Genomic DNA, 18,895 nt, shown 5'->3' on the forward strand with positions numbered 1-18,895 from the left:
ATTATACCTTTCAGTTAACTGAAGGGGAAAACTTTCCCTTCTGTAAATCATCATCTCTCTGATGGAGAACTTTAAAAATCCAGTGTATGACCAGCACAGTAGGGTGATGAGGAGGTAACGCCGTTTATCTCACCCAACGTGCAATGAGTTTTGTAAGCAGTTTTCTGGGATTTTGCTCATTGGTGGTTTGGGTCTCATTCATGATATTCTTTAGAGACCGTGCCCAAAGCAGGGGGCCACGTGATACCTGGGAAGGGGTATAAACAGCACTCTGGCTGCTCTGGCCACATGGAGACGCGCCTACGCCCTTCGCCCTCCCCAGTTGTCTCCTTGCGTTCATAGAGCCGGGGAATCTCCGAGGAGCAGCCCAGTTTTCCCTGTGAGAACCCAAAGGTCTTGTACAGAGCTGGAATTCGGCGAAAAACTTGCTCCAACACGCCAAATCTGCCGCATCCCCAATACCCCACCCTCTTCCCTGTGCACTTACTACCCACACCCTTACTCCCAACTTGAGGACTCCCCGCCCCCACCAAGCTGACAGTCTCAATTCCAACCCCTTGAATGTGAGGAAGTGTCTTTGCGCCTGAAAGCGCCCAGCACGGCGAGGCCACCAGTGACTCCCAGCGGCCGCACAGGGCGCTGCGCCCCCCTCGCCCCGGCCTCCCCCACCCTGCGTCCGCCCCGTCACCCCCGCGCGGCCTCCTGCGCCCGGGCTGGAGGCAGATTCCTCTCTCCGGGTTTTCAGAGCGCCTTTCCGAAACCTCCTCCCCGCCCAGCCAGGGAGAGAGATCCCGGGCGCAATCGCTCCCCGGAGCGGCCGAAGGGCGCGCGGGGAGAGGCCTGCGCCGGGGTACTTTCAAACTGAGGCGCGCGCACACACTCACACCCACCCACCCACCCACTCACCCACACACACACAGACACACGCACGCCCATTTATATAGGCGGCGGCGACGGCAGTGGCCGGGGTGGCGACGGCGAGCACAGAAACGATGGAGCTGAGCCAGTCGACCCCGGTTGGAAGCAAGTGAGAAGACACCAGGCGCACCCCTAAATTTCTGTGCGGGGCGCTTGTCATCCTCCCCAGGGAACGGTGCACCCAAAGGAGGACTGGGTGGACTGATTTGCTAGGGAGAGGGCGGGGAAGAGGAGGCCAGGTGAGCAGAGGAGCCCCCTGCGTATCCGGACTGCCAGATCGCGCCTTTGCCGGACTCCTGCCCCCTCCCTGCTCAGGTGGGCGCGCCCGGTCTCCGGCTCACAGGGGCGCTCGGAGGAGACCAGAAAGTCGCCGCCTGGCTGCGCGGGATGCCTTTCGCCAAGCGGATCGTGGAGCCGCAATGGCTGTGCAGGCAGCGGCGCCCTGCTCCTGGCCCAGCGGTGGACGCGAGTGGAGGCAGCGCTGAGCCGCCGCCGCCCCTGCAGCCGCCTGGCCGGAGGGATCTGGACGAGGTCGAGGCGCCAGGGCCAGAGGAGCCAGCCCGCGCGGTCCCCGCACCTCCAGGGCTGCCACCGCCGCCGCCGCCACTGCCCGCGCCGGCCGACCAGGCTCAGCCGCCGCACGGAGAGGCGTCCGTCGCTGGCGAGGAGAGCACGGCGGGGATCCCGGAGGCGGCGCCCACAGCTGGCGAGGCGTCCTCGGCGGCGGCGGCGGCCGCGGCCGTGCTGCTCATGCTGGACCTATGCGCGGTCAGCAACGCGGCTCTGGCCCGTGTCCTCCGGCAGCTCTCGGACGTGGCCCGGCACGCGTGCAGCCTCTTCCAGGAGCTCGAGAGCGACATCCAGCTCACCCACCGCCGCGTCTGGGCGCTGCAGGGCAAGCTCGGCGGTGTGCAGCGCGTCCTCAGCACGCTTGACCCTAAGCAGGAGGCAGTGCGTGAGTACCCGCGCCGTCCGCCCGCCAGGCTCTGGATTTCCGCGCCGCACCCTCGCGCCGTCCCCAGCAGCGGCAATCCCAGCCCCGCGGCGCTGCGCCCGTTACAGCTTGCACCTTACTACTCTCGCCTTTCCACCCTTACCATCCCCTGGGACCCACCCCAATCCTCCTGGTGCTGAGTGACTGGGCTGGACCCCGATTCAGTGATGCAGACGTGGACGGTGGAAAGTTAAAAGGGCGACCTCTGAAGTCGCAGGCAGCGTGGGCTGAGAGGGAGCAGAAAGGGAACGTTCATGGGAGCACAGGAGGCAGAGAGGGTCTGTCCTTCACCTCCGGGGCTCGCCTTTCACATCCTTCACGGGGAGGCAGCGAGGAGGGTTGCAACTCCTGTGGTTTCCAGAAGCCCAGCCCTGAGCCCTATAGCCCACCCCATGCATGTTTGGGGTTGGGGTTCCAGGAGTAGCGAGTGTTCTTTTGAGACTGCTGCAGCACCGCGGCTGTTTCGTCACTCGCTGTGACCTCAGGTGCTGCCCCTAGCTCCGAACTTGTGCCTTGCCCTCGTGTGAGACGTAGCGTGGCGCTGCTCGCCTCCTAGAGTGAACTCCGTAGTGCTTCTGCCGAAAACCCTTGTGGCCCGGAGGGGCCGCGGGGAGGGTCAGGGAGAGATGAGGGTGGGAGTGTCAGGCAGGGGCCCCAGGGAGATCGAGGAGACCCCTGGGCATCTTTTCTACCCTGAACAGCCCAGGGTTCCTACTAAATGGCTCTGTGCCATCTGCCCCCAGAGGATCCCACAGGCTGTCTTCCTCTGCCCCGGTGCACTGTCGCCCAAATCTATTAGCACGTGGACTTAGTCTAGCACTTAACTAGTCTGCCAGGCGGGCTGCAGGGAGACGACGAGGAAGGAAGTCTGGGAGACCCCTGGGCATCTTTGCTGTCCGCTGACTTCCCTCTTACGACACCCAAGGGCTCCCAATAAATAGTCATTCTATGTCATCTCCCTTCCGAGGGCAGTCCCCTTGGCTCACGATCGCCCAAATCTGGCGACGGCAGAATCATTTAGGAACGACCCAGGAGGTAGACAGGGGCGCTGGGTTGGCGCGACGGTCCTTTGGCGCCTAGTCAGGCTGCGACGCTCGCGGCGAAGGTGATGTCAGCGGCTCTGACTTACGTAAGAAGCTTCCTTGGTTGCTGCAGCAGCTGCGCCGGTGCGCAGTGGCCTAGGAGCGCGAGGGGCGGAGGCGCTTTGGAGGCATCCTTCCCTGGGGATTTCCGGGCACCTCTGCCCCACAGTCCAGCCCAGTCTCCTAGCGGTCCCTGCCCGCCCGCGTGTTCTCTCCCTCTCCCCCTCCTCCTCCGAAAAACCCTTTGAACCCCGCCCCGGGAATTCACTGCTTTTCTGCAATAACAATAATAATAAGCGTAATGAATAAATGATGTGCTCGATCGTTTTTCGCAGCTATAAAAGACCCGGAGTTGGGTTAATGACTGGTTGTTTAAAAGGGCAATTCCGGGGATGAGTTCTGGAAAGAATTAGGACTGCCGTAGGCCAAGTCGTATTTTACTTTTGGGACTTGAAATGAGCGCTTTAATCCTGCCTCCTTTTTACCCCAAACCACACAGCGGGGACAGGCCCTTCACTTTCAACAGCGCAGATATCTTGGGAGTGCGGTTGTGGGGAGTGGTGACTTCACTTCAAAAGAACTGGAGGGAAGTTTTGCAGACTATTGAGTGGTGCATACATTTCCGGGGGGGGGTGTGTGTGTGTGTGTGTGTCTGTGTGTGTGTATGTGTGTGTGTGACACACTTCTCCTCAAGTTAGATTTCACGCCAGTGAAACTCACTGCCAGAGCAGAACGTGCCCATTCTTTCTCTCTTTAAATGCAGCAGTGGGCATTTATGTACCTGGAATGTATCACAGTTCTTTCAAGTCCTTTTAACTGTCGGTGGTACAAACTCATAGTTAATAGAGATAAGAGAGGATCTTGAGTGTGTGCATATAGTTGGTGAATATATACTCTACACATATTTGTACATGAGTAATAAAGACGGGGCTAATTTCTGCCTGGGATAGATTTAAAATCTCCTATTATTTTAAATTTTATTTTCTAAAATGCTATCTCCACACTTTATGTCCAGATCTCTCTCTTCTTTTGTCCATTTAAATTCGGGATGACATTGTTCTTGTTTGATGTTATAAAAGGTATTACCTTTGGGAGAAACAGCACACTATTATGTATCTTGGTTTAGGTTTCCTAGAATGCAGAGCCTGAGACAAGGATTTCGATGCAATTAATTTATTTGGGAAGGGTTCCCTGGAAGCACAGAGAGCACGTAGGGAAGTGAGATGGGGAAGGGAGGAAAGAGGAAAGCCAGTAGACCATGTAAGCGGGTTAGCCCTGTGGGCAACTGGGGTTCAATCCAGCTGGCGACCCTCTGAGCACACACCTCGAACATGTTCCACTAACGATTAAGGAAGCTGGAGTATTTATGCACCAACTTCTTCTCACAGATGGAAGGTAGCACCTGGAGCATGAACTCCATGGCTTCTGGGTCTTGCCCCACATGTAGTCCCAGCATGCTCCCAAGGCCAGGTAGAGAGATGCAAAAAGCCTATGATGTGCACAGGAATGTTGACAGAGGTCCTCTGGGGAGGAAAGTAGCTGTGGGTAGGGCACCAGTGGCATCAGCTGCATTATGCATCTATCTCCCTTTAGTATTGCTCAGGCCTAGGGGAGTTTGAAAGGGAGAGGAAGCCTAAAAGTAAACCTTGCTCTTTTTCCTCTTCCTTTGAGGGTGCCTTCACACCCCCTGTATATCCTTGTCACCTGATCACCATTCCCCTGTGCAATCTGCTTGCTATTTCGTCCTTGGACAGCTGCTTCCTGTTGCCCTGAGACAGGCTAGGGGTCTTCTTGCAGGGGCAACATAATCTGATGTACACTTTGGAAGAGTCACTCTGGAAGCAAGCCTGGCAGCTAGTAAACCAGTTAGACACTGTGACTGGTGATGGTGGCTAGGACCAGGGAGGTAGCTGTAGAGACTGTGAGAAGTGGTTAGATTCTGAATTCATTTTGGAAATAGGATTGCCAGGACTTACTAATTTGATTGGGTACAGGGTGTGAGAAAAAAATTAATTAAGGATGACTCCTAGTTTGTTGTTTTTGCATGAAAAGCTTAAATAACTTGTAGAATGTGGCCGGGTGTGGTGGCTCACACCTGTAATCCCAGCACTTTGGAAGACCAAGGTGGGCAGATCACCTGAGGTCAGGAGTTCGAGACCAGCCTGGCTAACATGGTGAAACCCCATCTCTACTAAAAATACAAAAATTATCCAGGTGTGGTGGCAGGCATCTGTAATCCCAGCTACTTGGGAGGCTGAGGCAGGAGAAATGCTTGGACCGGGAGGTGGAGGTTGCAGTGAGCCAAGATTGCACCATTGCACTCCAGTCTGGGCAACAAGAGCGAGACTTCGTCTCAAAAAACAAAAAAATAATAACTTGTAGAATGTATTACCGTTTGTAGAATTGGGGAAGGCTAGAGGGAGAGTGGATATTTTCTTTTGGAGGGAATGGAATCAATAGTTTTATATTTGAGCCATGTTAAGTTTGAGATACCTGATGTGTCTTACACAATTACATGTGTGAGTTGAGAGGTCCAGGCTGGAGATGTGAATGTGAGACCTAAGAGTGGAGACAGCATGTGAAGCCTTGGAGCTAGACACAGTGGAGATAGTAAAGAAATGGAGGCCAGGACTTAGCCCAGGGCAGTCCAACTTTGAAAACTTCACAGGGGAGGAGAAAGGCTGAGAAAGGACAGCTGGAAAGCTAGAAGGAAAATCAGAAGAGTGTGGTATGGTGCAAGCCAGGAGGTGTTTCCAGAACTGGGGAGAAGTCAACTTGGTCAAGTGCTTCTGAGAGGAAGATAAGCACTGAGAAGAGGCTATTAAGTTTGGCTACCTGTAATTAATTAGTGGCCTTGAGAGGTGCCATTTCATTGGAGGGGTGGAGAAGAAGGCCAAACCAAAAGGGTTGGAGAAACAATAGGAGAGGTGGAGAGGAAATAGCAACTACAGACAGCTTTTTTTTTTTTTCACTCTGTCGCCCAGACTGGGTGCAGTGACTTAATCATAACTCACTGCAGCCTTGACCTCTCCAGGTTCCCATCTCAGCCCCCCCAAGTAGCTGGGACTACAGGTGTGCACCACTACGCTAGGCTAATTTTGGTATTTTTCGTAGAGACAGGGTTTTGCCATGTTGCCCAGGGTGGTCTCGAACTCTTGGGCTGAAGCAGTCCTCCCGCCTCCCAAAGTGCTGGAATTACAGGTGTGAGCCACTGCACCCAGCCCTACAGACAACTCTTGTAAGGAGTTTGGCTCTGAAGGGGAGTGGAGAAATGGAGCAGTGGCTGGAAGGGAATACAGTATCAAGGAAAAATGTCTTAAAAGGTATTGATATCTTGGGCATGTTTGGATTCCAAGAGAAGGGTGAATTGATGATCCTGGCGGAGAGAACTGAATGATTATGGATATCACTGAGAAGCTGAGAGGGGATGAGATGAGAGACTATTTCATCCATGTCCCCTGGAGGGAAGCCGAAGGATACGAGCAGGGAGGCAGGTGGGCTGGTGAACTGCTGGTGGTGGGATGGGGTGTTCTTCTACAAGGGGATCTATTTTATCTGTGAAGTATGGGGTGAGGTCATTAGCTGAGAGTGTTGGCAATGTGAAGAGAGAAGAGAGGGTGTTAATAAGTTGTCTCGGAGAGGGAACGTGAAGGCATTAAGGAACTGTATTGGGATGATATCGCTGTGTTGAGAGCCTTCTGAGACTGATGGTCATCAATTTGAAGAGTCCAACTTCTCGGTCACTGAAACCTGAGACTTTGGAAGCACTTCCTGGGCTTCAACTCCAGTATGTTCATCCTTAGATGTTTTAATGTTGTTGGCATTTTGGTTGCTGTTGATTTATTTAGTTACTGAGTTTTAAAATAAATTTTATATTAAAGTTTAACATTCCCACAGAAAAGTACACAGACCATAAGTGTTTGGCTTGGTTGATTTTCACAAAGTGAACAGCTCATGTAAACACCACCCAGATCAAGAAATGTTACTGCACCTGAAACATCCTCCCCTCCCTTCAAGCCACCTCCAGTCAATATCCCCCTTCCTAAAAGTAACAACTCTCCCAATTTCTATGCTTATCAATTAGATGTTCTTGTTCTTGAAGTTTATATAAGTGAAATCATATATACTTCTTTCTAGCATTATTAACTTAACATTATGTATGTAAGATTCTTTCATCTTATTGCATATATAGCCGATTGTTCATTCTCATTGCTGAATAAATTTCCATTGTGTGTACATACCACAATTTCTTGATCCATTCTCCTGATGACGGACATTTGGGTTGTTTCCATTTGGGAGCTATTGCATGAACAATTTTTTCTACGTGCTTCTTGATGAGCTTATGTATACACAGTTATTTGGTATGTATCTAAAAGAAGAATTGCTAGATCAAAGGGGATGATTTGTTTGGCTGAACAGTTTTCTACACTGGTTGTACCAATTTATAATCCTGGAAGTATATGCAAGTTCTGGTTGCTTTACATCCTCACTGATATTGGTATTGATGTTTAAATTGTAGCCACTTTGGTGGATGTGTAATGAAATCTCATACTGGTTTTGATTTGCATTTCTCTAATGGCTTGTGAGACTGAACACCATTTTATATAATTTTTAACTACCTAGATATTCTTCCTTGTGGATTACTTCTTCAAGATGTTTGCTCATTTTTATTTCTCTTTTCTCTCTCTTTTTTTAACTTTTATTTTAGGTTCAGGGGTACATGTGCAGGCTTGATATATAAGTAAATCATGTGTTGTAGTGGTTTGGTGTACAAATTATTTCATTGCCCAAGTAATTGCTCATTTTTCAATAAGGTTCTTTGCACCTTTTCTTACTGTCTTACAGATGTCTTTTATGTATTTTGAATATGAGTCATTTGTCAGCTGTATGTATTTCCAATATCTTCTCTTACTCTGTGGTTTGCCTTTTCACTCTCTTAGTGTTATATTTTGAGGGCAGAAGTTCTTATTTTTGTATAGTCCAGTTTATCAATCCTTTTCTTTATGGTTAGTGTGTTTTTGTGTTATCTTCTGTTTGTTCTTAAACAAATTCTTCACCAACCTCGAGGTCATGAAGATATCCCAAAAGTTCCAGAAAGTTTTCTTTTGCCTTTGTCATTTAGATCCATGTTTCATATGGAATTGATATTTGCAAATGGTGTGAGGTAGGGCTCAAGATTACTTTTTTCCCAAATATGGATGCACAATTGGCCTACTGCCACTTATTGAAAAGACCATCATTTCCCCATTGTACTGCAGTGACACTTCAGTCACCTCCCCAACCTATGAACTTTTCTAGAACTCTGTGCTCACCTTTATCTTAGCTTTTTTCATTCTGTACAGCAGACACGGTTGGTGCCCTGTCTATATTCCTTTGGCTGTCATCTCTCATGCTGAAGGCTACTTACTGCAAACTCCTGTAACTCTGCCTGGAACTTTTGTTTTGTACTGGGTTATGGACCATGCTTGGCCTTGCATGTAGGGAAGGCCAGAAGTGCCAGCAGGTTAATGCCTGAGAAGCAGCACTCAACCAAATATGGAGAGGAAGTTGATGGATGAATGCACCAGTGCCATTACTCCTTGGATAGGAGAACTCTGTAGCATTTTCTCCACCATTTCTCAGAATACTCCAGTAGGACTGAGCTCCAGTTACCCATAGTGATGACTTATTTGATGACACATCCTATCTTTGCTGTCTTCCTTTCTCCATCTCACTTCTTCACGCACCTATGGGTGTTTCTGGAGTCACCTCCCACATAAACTACTTGCACTCAAACCTGTACTTGCAGTCATAGGGTCTACTTATGGGGGAACTGCAACCAAGACAATCTATTTAATCTTTAAACTGTGAAGGCAAAGACCTAGGGCTGGGGGTATAGTAGAGATGATGTTTCTCACTCTTTTTCCTTAAACTATTTAGCCCAGGATTATTATATTAGCCACACCCCCAGCCCCTGCCAGCACACTCTATGGTATGTGTATTAGTCTGTTCTCTCACTGCTATAAAAAAACTACCTGAGACTGGGTAATTTATAAAGAAAGAGGTTTAATTGACTCACAGTTTTGCAGGCTGTACAGGAGGCCTGGCAAGGGAGGCCTAAGGAAACTTACAATGATGGCAGAAGGAAAAGGGAAACCAAGCACATCTTCACATGGTGGCAGGAGAGAGAGCAAGAGTGAAGGGGGAAGTGCTACACACATTTAAACAACCAGCTCTCATGAGAACTCATTCACTATCACTAGAACAGCAAGTGCAGAATCTGTTCCCATGATCCAGTCACCTCCCACCATGTCCCTCCTCCAACATTGGGAATTATAATTCGACTTGAGATTTGGGTGGGGATACAGAGCCAAACCATATCAGTGGGTCTGGAAATAGCTGTTACTACCATTAGCGGATGCACAGTTTGAATCCCTGTCTTGGCATGGGAGAGCTTCAGTGCTTCAGCAGTGAGAAGGGTAACAAAAGGAACTCAAATCTATGATAATGAAGACATACCCCCTCAATTTCTCCATGTTCTATTGACAAGCCTTTGAGAGTGTTGTTTATTGCCCTTTGGAATGCATAAGTGACAGCCCCAGGAGATCCAAACTACCTATTTGAGAAGGATAATTTTCAGCCAGAACAGACACAGAAACTGGTAATCTCTGAAGGGAACCAGGAGGTAATACCTTGGGTGAATTCATCATTTTGGGTTGGTGTGGCAACACTGATCATGGGCTCATTCTGGTTTTGGAAGGATAGTCCTGCTTTTCCTTCCCTTTCTGTTCAGTCCACCACTTATAAAAAACCTTTGCAGTTTGGTTAGTGTGTTCTCTTGGATGTTTCTGTAATTGTGGTTAAGATTCTTTTCCTCCTGGCCCTGTTCAGTGAGCTTCTGTGAGGCATTATGAGATCCTAACAGCTTCATTGAAAGCTGCTTTGAAACCCATCACAGAACGGCTGAGAAGAATACAATCTTTCAAGGGTTTAATGATTCATTGTTGTAATTTCCTCATAACCAGTAGCAGTGTCACATTTCTTTCTAGACTTTTCTTGTTATACTGGATTGGACTTTTAAATCAAAACTCCTGAATTACTTTACCTAAGAAATCCTTGAGATTCTGTTGGATGGATATTACTAAGATGATAATAATAAAGATTTCTTTCTTCCTGTGTGTGGAGGCCTTTTCTACACAGTGCCATCAGGACAGTGTAAAGTCCACATAAACTCTCAGAAACATCTTCAGTCTCAGCACTTCTAGTCTACTTTTAATGGGCATTACTTTTAAAAGGCAATGACATATAAAAATCTCTCCTATTGTCCCATGTTAGTCCCAGAGTCTTGAAGATTCACTGATTTTTGTATGACATTTTGAAATTTTAGAGTCAAGGACAATTTTAAATATAGTTGGAATTTTATTTGATAGTTCAGCTTAATTTCTTTTTGCTTTATTAAAAATTGTGGGGCACAAGATTTTGAGGGACATTCTATTAAAAAATCATAGGAGGAGTAAGACTGGAACAAACAATCACAAAAATTCCTGAAAATTTTTCTTGCATCAAGAATTCTTCATGAATCCTATCTTAATAACAAGTGGGAACAAAAATAATGAGGTAGGAATGGTTCCTGAATGTAAGGATCTCATTCTGGGGTTGAAATCTATTGAAACAAAGTTTTGGAGAGCCCACCCACCAGATTAAGCCCAGAAGGCAGGGAAACTGTCTACTTTATTTTTGTGAATGACTAAAACAGGTATGGTCAATTTTTGTTTCTGACGTCTCTCAATCCATTAATGTACATGAGGTTTGGCTGTATTGAATGAGTAATCTGAGGACCTGGGCATTTATGGGCTAAAAAATGTCCTAATTCTGGGAGGCCAAGGTGGGAGGATTGCTTGAACCCAGGAGTTCAAGACTAGACTGGGCAACATGGTGAAACCCCATCTCTACAAAAAATACAAAAATTGGCCAGGCATGATGGCATGTGCCCGTAGTCCCAGCTACTCAGGAGTCTGAGGTGGGACAGTTGCTTAAATCAAAGAGGTGGAGGTTGCAGTAAGCCAAGATCATGCCACTGCATACCAGCCTGGGTGGCAGAGTAAGACTATATCCCCCCAAATTTTTTACTTTATTATTATTATTTTTATTTTGTTTTCATTTTTTTGTGTGTTCTAAGTTTAATTGGTGACAGACATGTGACATCTCAAATCATGAGGTTGCTCCTCAGTTTTTTAAAACACTGCATAATATTCCCCTGCACAAACATGCTCAAAGCATTTAACCACCTTTTACCCACATGGTAGCATTGTCTTGGTTTTAGTTATTATAAACAAATCTCATATAAACATTTTCCATATATATATTTGCTTATATGTATGAATTTTTAAGAATGGTTTCTTAAAAGTGTAATTGCTAGATTTAAAGATATCTGTGCCTACATCCTTCAAAGTGAAATTAACCAAAAATAAAGTTAATTTAACAAAAGTCCTAGAATCTTGGAATCATACAGTTGGGAAAGACCTTAGTACCCATAGAATCAAACTTCTCACCCAGAGTGGGAATTTTTTTAAAGCTGTCCCAAATGGCAGCTCATCTGGTTTCCATGCCCTCTGAGACTCCAAGGAGTGGGAAGTGGCCACCCCTGCCCCAATTGTATTGCTGAATAGCTCCCATTCTCAAACAGTCCTTATCTACATTGAGAGTGAATCTGTCTTTTTGTAATGCAAGCCTTTTCGTCTTTGTTCTGGTGTCTCATGTCATAGGGAATCTACCTATAACTGCTTTTCTAGAACATCTTTTAAGGATCTGGAGGTTACTGTTATGGCACTGTCTAAGCTTTCTTCATCCCAGGTAAAACAACTTCAGTTCCTTCAACCAGGCTTCCTAATGTCAAGTTTCCAGGCTGCTCCCACTCTGGTTGTCCTCTGCCACAGGTGCAGGGCACAAATGGACCCATTCCTTTCTTTATAAGAATGTCCCAGGCCGGGCGTGGTGGCTCATGCCTCTAATCCCAGCACTTTGGGAGGCTGAAGCAAGTGGATCACTTGAGGTCAGGAGTTCAAGACCAGCCTAACCAACATGGTGAAAACCCATATCTACTAAAAAATACAAAGATTAGCTGCGCGTGGTGGCATGCATCTGTAATCCCGGCTACTCAGGAGGCTGAGACAGAATAATCGCTTGAACCCAGGAGGCGGAGGTTGCAGTGAGCCGAGATTGCACCATTGCACACCAACCTGGGCAACAAGAGCAAAACTCTGTCTCAAAAAAAGAAAAAAAAAAAAAGAAGAATGTCCCTAATGTGGTCCTTGTTTTAACCATTGCATGACACTGTTGGTGTAAAAATGCTCTTTTGGCCCAGGAAACTCCCTTGCTTTATAGTGGCAGTTTTTAACATGAGGTTTTCCTTATTCCATGTGTGCAGTTGGTGTTTTGAACTTAAATTTCACAAGAGTCTCCCATTGTCTCTGTTAAATTGAATCTTGCTTGCTTTGCTCTTTCATTTCCAGTCAGTGGTGATGGTTTAAAATCTTGATTCAATGTGTCAGCTACTGCTCACAGCATTTTGCTCTCTGCATACACCATGAACAAGATTCTATGCTATCACCCACATCTTTGATAAAATTATTGTTCAGATGGATTCAAGGCCAGAGCCCACTGGCAGGCAGTACTAGCAATGTTTCTCCAAGTTGAGATCTATTAATCAACATTCTTTGGGTTTCATTGTTGCAGCAGCCACGGGTGCACTCCCCTACCTTCCTGTTCAAATCACATTTCTCCACCTTACTCATGATATCTATCATCACGAGCAACTGTTAAGTGGTTTGCTGAAATCAAGATACCATATGTCTGTAGCATTCTTTTGATCTCCCGGTGTAATTACCCTACTCAAAAGGGAAATGAGGTTAATCTGGCTCAAACTGGACTCAATTCCAGCAATCAGAGGGGCCATTTTAATTTCCTTATATATAATGAGTAAGGAGTTTATTTAGGGGAAATCTGTTTTGGCATGTTGGTCACAGAATAACTGTAACGTTGGACTACAAGGGGACTCTGTGGGTCTTAGGGTTCATTTCTCTGGCTCTAGAGTGTCAGAGTGCTTTTCCCTTCCTTTCTTTTCAGGTACCTGGATGTCCTTGTTCTCTGTTCCTTAAGGAAAGGTTGAAATTCATGACCTTTTGGCATTTGCTGAGGCTCAGTTTGAGTAACATTGGCAAGTGTCTAGTTTAGCTAATTGTTGAGAAGCAAGAGAGTTTGTGATTAAGAGTGTAGACTCTGAAGCTGGACTACGTGGGTTCAAATCCCAGCTCCACTCCTTCAAAGCTGTATGACTCTGGACAATTTATTGAATTTTTTTCTTCATCTGTTACAGAATGGAGATAAAAGCAGTATTGATTGCATCAGGTTGTTGACAAAACTAAGAAAGTCAAGGTGTGCAGGCACTGAGAACTGTGCCTTGCACACGGTTAGCCTCTGATAATTATTGGCTATTATTGGCTATTTTATTGTTGCTATAATTGGATCAGACAGAGTAGGAGGTATGCGTTAATTTCTTTCAAGTAGGTGAAAACCTGTGCCTGAATCTGTGAAGTGCTGGGTCAGGGTAAAGTACACAGCTGACCAAGCAATGCTGTGTGTCTCTGCATGGTCAAAGATGTCTATTAAGTTTCTTTTGTGTGTGTGTGTGGCTTCTTTCTGTTATGCAGAAAAGTAGAGAAAAAATTGACCAATAATCTTATCATCCAGATTCATTCATTTATTACACAGCAGTCACTATTCTAGGCCCTTGAGTTTCATCAGTAAACAAAAAAGTTACCAAGACCTTATGCTTCAAAGGAGAGAGACAAATCCTAAATAATAAACACAATACGTTTGATGAAATTACAAAACATGTTAGGAGGTGGTAAGTGCTGTGGGCAAAAAGAAACTAGAGCAAGGTGAAGGTGATCCAGAGAGTTGGGGTGGAGTTACCATTTTAAATGGAGTGGTCAGGTGGGCCTCATTGAGGAAGTGGCATTTGAGCAAAGATTGGAAAGAGGTAAGGGTAAATTACATAGATTGCTGGAGGAAGAGAGTGTTCCAGTGGAGAGAAACAGAGCTAGTGCAAAGGCCCTGAGGTGAGAGCATGCCTGATGTGATCAGGGGATGGCAAGGAGGCCAGTGTGGTAGATGAGGAGTTAGCAAGGAGGAGAGTAGGAGGATAAGAGGCCAGCAAGGAGAAGTGGTAATGGGGCAGATCATCTAGGGTCTAGTAGGCCACTGAGAGGACTTTGCCTTTTGCTCCAGGTGGAGTGGGCAGTCATTGAAAGCTTTTAAGCCCAGGAGAAACATGATTGATTTAGAGTTTAAAAGGATCACTTTGGGTATTGTGGCAAGAAGAGACCGCGGGAGAAGCAAGAGGGGTAGAAGCAAGGAGACCAAGTAGGAGGCTTTTGCAGTAATCCTGGTGAGAGACAGTGGTGGTCTGCTAAAAGTATTGAGAAGTGGTTGGATCCAACTTAGAGCTGTTGATGGTTGTTGTTTCATGTTTGGGGCTAGGCATGCAACTCATACAGAGGGGTACAACATTGAAAAGAACAAGAAAGCCCTCCTCTCCCCTCTCACTCTGCCAGACTTACTCCAAGTCTAATGCGTTTTGCAAAACCATTGAATATTGAGGAAGTAGGCACTTCTCCTATGGTCTTGTTGATTAATCTGCTGTCTTGGAAAAATTTAAAAAGTGTCCTAACTAATACTCTTTTAAAAAAATCAAGATATAATTTAGATGCAGTGAAATGTACAGATCTTGATGAGTTTTAACAGCTGTATCCACCTGTATAACACACACCTCTATTAAGACAGAGAACATTCTCCTCACTCCAGATAGGTAATACTACTTTCAGGTAGGAAAGCAGTGTTTGAACTCTGATAGCCTAGCACTATCTCCTACCAAGGTTGTTGTGTGAATATGGACATGGAAGAAGATAATTCCATGGGGGGACTTCTGGGCTTTCAATCAAGACTAAGAATTAGTGATTCCATTTATAAAACATACAAGACAAATTGAAATACTGGAGTTTCCTCACTTTTGGTCTGATGGTGTTGGGCTGTTTATGACATCATGGTTCTTGATTTTACAGAGAATCAGGTTTTTGACAAGGATAAAAATCTAGCTGCAGAGGCCCCAGGGATAACTTAGAAGTAGGAGCCTTTTCTTTTCTTTTTAATGTATGTATGTATGTATGTATGTATGTATGTATGTATGTATGTGTTTATTTATTTTAAGAGACGGAGTCTCGCCCTGTCATCCAGGCTGGAGTACAGTGGTGCAATATCAGCTCACTGCAACGTCCACCCACCGGGTTCAAGCAATTCTCCTGTCTCAGCCTCCCAAGTAGCTGGAATTACAGGTGCCTGCCACCATGCCCAGCTCATTTTTGTAGTTTTAGTAGAGAGAGGGTTTTGCCATGTTGGCCAGGCTGGTTTCGAACTCCTGACCTCAAGTGATCTGCCTGCCTCGGCCTCTCAAAGTGCTGGGATTACAGGCGTGAGCCACCGCACCTGGCCAGTAGGAGCCTTTTCTAAGATAAAGCTAAAATAACATTTTAATAAAACACGAAAAAATAAAAAGACCTTAATACTCTCTGGTACATTTCTAAGTAGCAGGAAATACTGATTCGCAAACTGTGTTTTCAGCTTATGATGATGCTTGAAGCCTGGATGGAGGACAAAATTGTTTAGAATTGGATTTATGACTGTCCTATCTAAGTGCATTTAGATTCATGAAATAAGAAGCCCTATTCTAGAGTTCAGTTACTCTTGATTTTTCCTACTAGAAATCTAAGGGAAGGAAGAGGTGGTAGCTGTGAGGACAGATGACAGCCCGTGAGATCTAATGTTCATTAGAATATAACATCAATATTTATGTTTCTCTCCAGTCTTCATCTGGACTCTGTTCCTTGAGCTGGTATTTATATTTTAATAATGCGAGGAAAGCTTTATTTTCCTTTTAAATTTTGTGTCAGAGTTCTGCTACCTCAGCCCACCCCCTCCCCCGCCGAAGTGATTCATTTACAAGATGGCACATGTTTATTGAGAGTTTGATTGTAGAGATTAACTTCAAGAAGTGCATCATGAAGTGCAGCAGGAATAAATACCACAGAAATCCTTTTCCATGTGAGGAGTCATAGGGCTTTCTGCTGCACAAACAGGAGAGACAGAGGCTTCAAAGTTTGGGGCAATGTGGGGGAGAAGTGGGAAAACCAAGAAGAGACATTGGGAAGGGTTCCCTGGAAGATTTTCAAACAGTATCACTTGTGTTAAATGCCTTTGGTATGAGAAAAGAGATGTTGGAACCCTGTTCAGGTATCAGATGTCACCCAGTACTCATCTGGCAAACTTTTAGCCTTTGCTAATTAAAACTAATCCAATTGCATGAAGAAAAATATATTGCGTAAGCTTGCCTCTTGTGTGGCTTTATTTTAACCCTTTGCCCCATATCCTAACACCAGCAAATCTCAGGCTGGTTATAGGGTAGAAGGTGATAATGAGAAATGGGGTTCACTTACAAATAAATTTCAGTCAAGACAATGAGTGGAGCAGGCTATTAAGAATATTGGCTTGTAAGTGTAAAATTGAAGCCCTTCTGGGTTTTCTTGATTGATTTGTCAATTCAAAGGTTTTAGTGGCTGTTAAGTGGGAAGGAAAATTAAAACAAACAAACAAACAAACAGACACCCCCTTTTAACTATCAACTTATGCTTTGCTCCCTTTCCAAGTTGCTTTGTATGCTTCTCTGTGGCCCAGCCAGCCTGGTTGGATCAAGCTTTGCATTTTTGAAGCTTAGGTTCAAGGTTCGCTCCCTGAGGGACTGGAGTTTTGTCATGATCACATGCTTGCGTTCCTAACCTGAATAAACTTTCTAGTAAAGAGTATATCTCAGTCTTTGATTCTATCAATTCTACCACTTACCAGCTGTGTGGCCTTGGACAAATTCTTACTTCAGTTTGCTTATCTGTGAAATGGGGATACTGTTGGTAATCATTTTATAGAGTTATGCAGATTAAGTGATTAATTCATGGACAGTGCCAGCAGTGTATGGCATATACACAGTATACATACTATGGGCTAATATGTGTACGCCATTGATGGTACTACTTTTGTTGTTGTTTTATCATTATTATTATCAAGAGGCTTGGGTAAAGGACATAGGTATGAAAACGGATAAAACCCAGCCCTGTGAGTTCTGAACCAGTGTAAATGTTCTGGTCAGCTGGATGCATGGTGAAATGGGAAGAGAAGAATGCTGCCCATTTTCTGACTTGGCTCGTCTAACTCATGTTGTGAAGCACTGCAAGAACAATTTAGCATCTGGCTGCCATTACACTCTCATTCTTGGGCAGTTTGTACTTCTGCTGATGGGTGGAGGAGGCCTGGATGTGAATGTTTGCATGGAAGTGGTGGTGTAGAATGCAAGCACCCATGCCTTTGCTTTCTGAGACTCTGTATCTTTTCCTATAATGACGGTATCCTCTCCTATAATGACATGTCTTCTCTTTGTAGTCAGACATCAGGCATGGAACAGCTAGCAGAGGGGAGATTATAGACCTGGCATGGCAGAGAATGCCTAGATGTTCACCAACTCCTTCCCTTTTGCTCCTGGGTGCATGGCTAGACTACATTTCCCAGTCTCCCTTGCAGTTAGTTGTAACCATGTGACAGAGTTCTGTCCAATGGAATGTGGAAGTAATTGCTCCACTTGTAGGAAGGCCATATAAAAGCTCCTAAACAACCCTCTGTAGTTTGTTTCTGTAGTTTGTTTCTTTCCCACTCTGCTGGCTGCATGCAGAGGGTTCAACAGATGATTCTGAAGCCCTAAGGGATAGTAGGGCCACCAGAAAGAAAGAGCCTGGGTTCCTGAATCACCACACGAAAGGCTATCTGCCAACATTTGATTTGATTTCATGTGAGGAACAAGTAAACTTTTATTGCGAGATTTAGGGGATGTTTGTTACAGCAGCTAGTCAACCGTGACTAATACAGAGGTACAGTGCTGGGAGCAAAAAGGGTCAGTTTTCCTGAAAATGCACAGATGACAAAGTTACTCCAAAGTATTTGATGTTCCTTCTCTGAATAAAGGATGTACTAAACTGCAGAGTTTTCTTTTTTGAGAGATACAGAATTCCTATGTGTGACCAGAAGCCATGTGACAGCTTTCCTTGAGTAAGCAAATGGAAATAAAATCTTGTTAGCAGAGTTCCAGTTTTTAGAGAAATGTTGCTACCAAAAGAATTCATTCTGCCTCTCTTCCTTTCTCTCTCTTCATATGTAAATGATATAGATTGATTTGTTACACATTTAAAACCTAATTATAACGCAAGTAACAAATGTGCACAAATTATGAGTGTACTGCCTCAATGAATTTTTGCAAACAGAACACAGCTTTAAAACTAGTACCTGGGACAAGATACAGAACATTTTCAGCCCTCTAGAAATCCTGCCAATGTTCTCTTCTGATCCTGCCTTCCCAAGGGTAGCCATCATCCTGACCTCTGACAGCATAGATTACATTGGCCTGTTTTGGAATCATATAGTATGTGCCTTTTCTATATCTAGATTTTTTGTTTAAAATTATATTTCATGATCCATTCATGTTGTTACATGTAGTTGTAGTTCATTTATTTTCATTGCTGTATAGTATTCCTTTGTATGAGTATACCATGGTATGGGCATCTGGATAATTTCCATTGTGGGCTATTTTGAATAATGCTGCTGTGAATATTCTAGTTCCTGTCCTTTGGTGAATGTACCTACACATTTCTGTTGGGTTAAAAACTTCTTTCCTTGAAGTTTTACAAAACTTTCTTCCTCAATAAGACATTTCAAGGCTATGACAATGACTGTTCTTATTCCTTGCTATACCTTGACTTTCTGATCTACA

The 18,895-nt window shown here is 45.3% G+C and overlaps 1 protein-coding gene across 1 annotated transcript in view; it reads left to right on the forward strand.

The window, feature by feature from the left end:
* Nucleotides 1–579: 579 nt before the first annotated feature.
* NHS (NHS actin remodeling regulator) overlaps nt 580–18,895 on the forward strand; it is a 367,021-nt gene continuing 348,705 nt past the window's right edge. Inside the window, exon 1 of the mRNA XM_001104229.5 lies at nt 580–1,873. Within this exon, the coding sequence (XP_001104229.3) occupies nt 1,306–1,873 (568 nt within the window). The 5' untranslated portion in view covers nt 580–1,305. The remainder of the gene's footprint in view (nt 1,874–18,895) is intronic.

This window comes from Macaca mulatta, chromosome X (assembly GCF_049350105.2).
Source record: "Macaca mulatta isolate MMU2019108-1 chromosome X, T2T-MMU8v2.0, whole genome shotgun sequence".
Taxonomy (NCBI): Eukaryota; Metazoa; Chordata; class Mammalia; order Primates; family Cercopithecidae; genus Macaca; species Macaca mulatta.